This window comes from Cryptomeria japonica, chromosome 3 (assembly GCF_030272615.1).
Source record: "Cryptomeria japonica chromosome 3, Sugi_1.0, whole genome shotgun sequence".
Classification (NCBI taxonomy): Eukaryota; Viridiplantae; Streptophyta; class Pinopsida; order Cupressales; family Cupressaceae; genus Cryptomeria; species Cryptomeria japonica.
Window position 1 is genome coordinate 957,771,968 of NC_081407.1, and position 2,743 is coordinate 957,774,710.

General features: G+C 31.0%; 1 protein-coding gene across 1 annotated transcript; it reads right to left on the bottom strand.

Moving 5' to 3' along the window:
• Positions 1-1,493: 1,493 nt before the first annotated feature.
• Positions 1,494-2,480, bottom strand: LOC131874544 (WAT1-related protein At5g47470-like). Its single transcript, XM_059217973.1, has 4 exons — positions 2,288-2,480; positions 2,140-2,202; positions 1,927-2,043; positions 1,494-1,817 (listed from the first exon to the last, which is right to left on the bottom strand). The coding sequence occupies exons 1-4, from the start codon at positions 2,401-2,403 to the stop codon at positions 1,769-1,771; spliced, it is 345 nt and encodes a 114-aa protein (XP_059073956.1). The 5' UTR covers positions 2,404-2,480; the 3' UTR covers positions 1,494-1,768.
• Between the last annotated feature and the right edge of the window lie 263 nt (positions 2,481-2,743).

Below are 2,743 nucleotides of genomic sequence, written 5' to 3' on the forward strand. Positions count from 1 at the left end.
ACATACACATGTTGACACTCCCAATAAATAATTTCCTTCCACACGTTGACATATCTCTTCCAATAATCTTTATCCAATGGTTCATGTGCCTTGTTAATACTTTAATTTGTAATTGAAAAATAATAGTATTAAATAAATACACATTAAAAAAATTTGTAAATCAAAATATTTAATACATTACACAGTTAAAAATGTAACATTTGTCTTAAATGGATTCACTTAAAAAAAAGTATTCAACTATGAATCATGAATGCACAAGAAGTTTTCGACTCTAACCAGTTATTATCAGCTTTGATTTAGTAGGAATGAAATAAAAATATGCTTGTGAATCATATCTTAAATTATTTAAGGGATAATCACTACAAAAAACTCTCAAGCACATGTTGAAGTTTTAAAACAAAAATACTTAGTGAATCCACCATCATACTCTATTAACATATGTATCATCTCTAACAAAACTTGAGAAATTGCATCATTATTCTTGCATAAATTACGAGTTAGATACTTGACATGACAACTTGTCAAGAATACGTTGGACAATCAAGGAGAATGAATTTGAATACTAAAATTTTGCTACTATGATCACAAATTGATGACTTCAATAGGATAAGTGATCGAACACTTGTGGATAATTGGGAAATTCATGTTCAAGAATGACACAACACAAAGACTTAACATATGACGATGCATGTCAATTCTATGGATGTTAAAAAATTGAAATTTGGCAAGGTAAAAAAAAAAGGAAAACAATAGTTAACTAACATAAATCAATTCTTTAAGAGTATTTAATTAATAAGATATATTTAATTAAGATAGAACATAGATAAATGAGAATTAATTAATGTGTTATGTTTGAATTATTACATTGAATATCCATAAATTATTACAAATAATATGCATGGATTATATTACAAAGGATATACAAATGCATCTTAAAACTATATGAAATATACTATAAATTAAATATACTAATATACAATACATTTCAATGTCAACATCCACATTTACACTTTCATTGTTAGCAAAATTGTAAGGCTTAACTAAGATGCAAGGAAACTCTAAACTTCAAATCCATGTATAACAAGCCCCATGATCCTCACTATCACCACTCCATTTCTCTTACCTTGGATATCTCAGGGAATAGGTCTTACAAGTATAAAAGATCCATTTCTATAAGGAACATGATAGTAGAAAAAGGACAAAACAAGGCACTTTAAAAATAATTGTTATCATAATTTTGTTCTAAAGAATTTAAATTTTAAATTACAATCATCTTAGTCTTTTGATTTAGAATTCAATAATAGATCTCAATTATCAATCTTTTGTTTAATTCATTTTTATTTGATTTCTAAGTATAGAATCTTGTTCTTTTCATTTTATAATCAATTATAATCACATTTCACTTATTTCAATCCAATCATAGACAAAACTCACATATATACTTAATTTATTCACCAATTTAACAATTATTTTGAAAGGGTCATATTGTTTCCCCTTTAGCTACATATACAATTTTTTTTAATCATGAACAAATTATTTAGGAAATATCTTTGAAAAAGTGAGGAAATGCGTCACTTCTAAAACCAAGAAAATAAAAATTAGGAATCAGCTAGCCATTAGTCATTAACAAAGTAAGGGCTTTTTGACTTGTGATCCTTCATCAATTTCAGCATTGTTTGGCTGTTCTTGTTTGTCACTGAAGGCCTGATGTCCTCCATTAGAGATGGACCAGTGATGAAACTCATAGCCATTGCTCCCACCACACAAATCACTGTGCCCACAATTTTGGATTGGCTGTAATATCTACTTTCTCCAATCTGCAGAGCAAGAAAAGAGTACCAATTATACCACAAAAAGAACAGGGCAACTCAACAAAATGAAATGGCACAATACTAACCAGTAGAAAAGTAGGATTGAATTACTCACCCCAAAGTCCATGCCATGACAAAAATGATTGCAGACGCCAAGTTTGCCATGGCAGTAGTAAAGGCAGAAGATGTTTCACTCAAACCGATTAACACCAGTGCTTGATATGCTGAAACTCTTTCAATATAGCAAACCAAACAAAATATAATAGATAAATATAAAAAACCCATGTTGTTTCAATTAACAAGTAGATCTCAGCTTGAATAAACTCACCCAGTGAGAGATATTAGCAGCACCTGAGCTAACAGACTTAAGCTCATCTTGGACCTTTTTTCCCTGTATAAGAAACCCAAAAATGCTTTAAAAACTATGAGCAGGGGTGTGAATGGAATTGAATAAAAAATGTGTATTGTTAACATACTTGTCGAGAAAGAATGCAAGGGGGCACAATATAGAGGCCCACAAGGCATAGGAGGCGACAGAAAGAGGCAAAAGGTTTCTGCCTTTTGATTTTTCATTCTCCAGAAGAACAGCCATCACCCCATAAGATCGTCTAAACACATGCAGGATCGTCTGTTACAGTGCATTGTAGCCTTCTTCAAGGGGGTAAAATCTTTACAGATTGAACAATCGTTTACAGAACTAATAACATTACCATCAGTAGAGCTCCATATAGATCTTGCAAACTACAGTAACATTTATCTTTTTGCAACTTTAAAAGTACACTCTTAGCATCTTTTGCTTAGGCACTCAGCTTTTTCTACCCCACACTCCTGCTTAGACGTCATAGTGGCCTCAAAAGAAAAGAAAGTTGATGCAAAGCCCAATAAATAAGATCTATCTTCAATGAAGTATAGGTTTTCTACAGCTAACTATG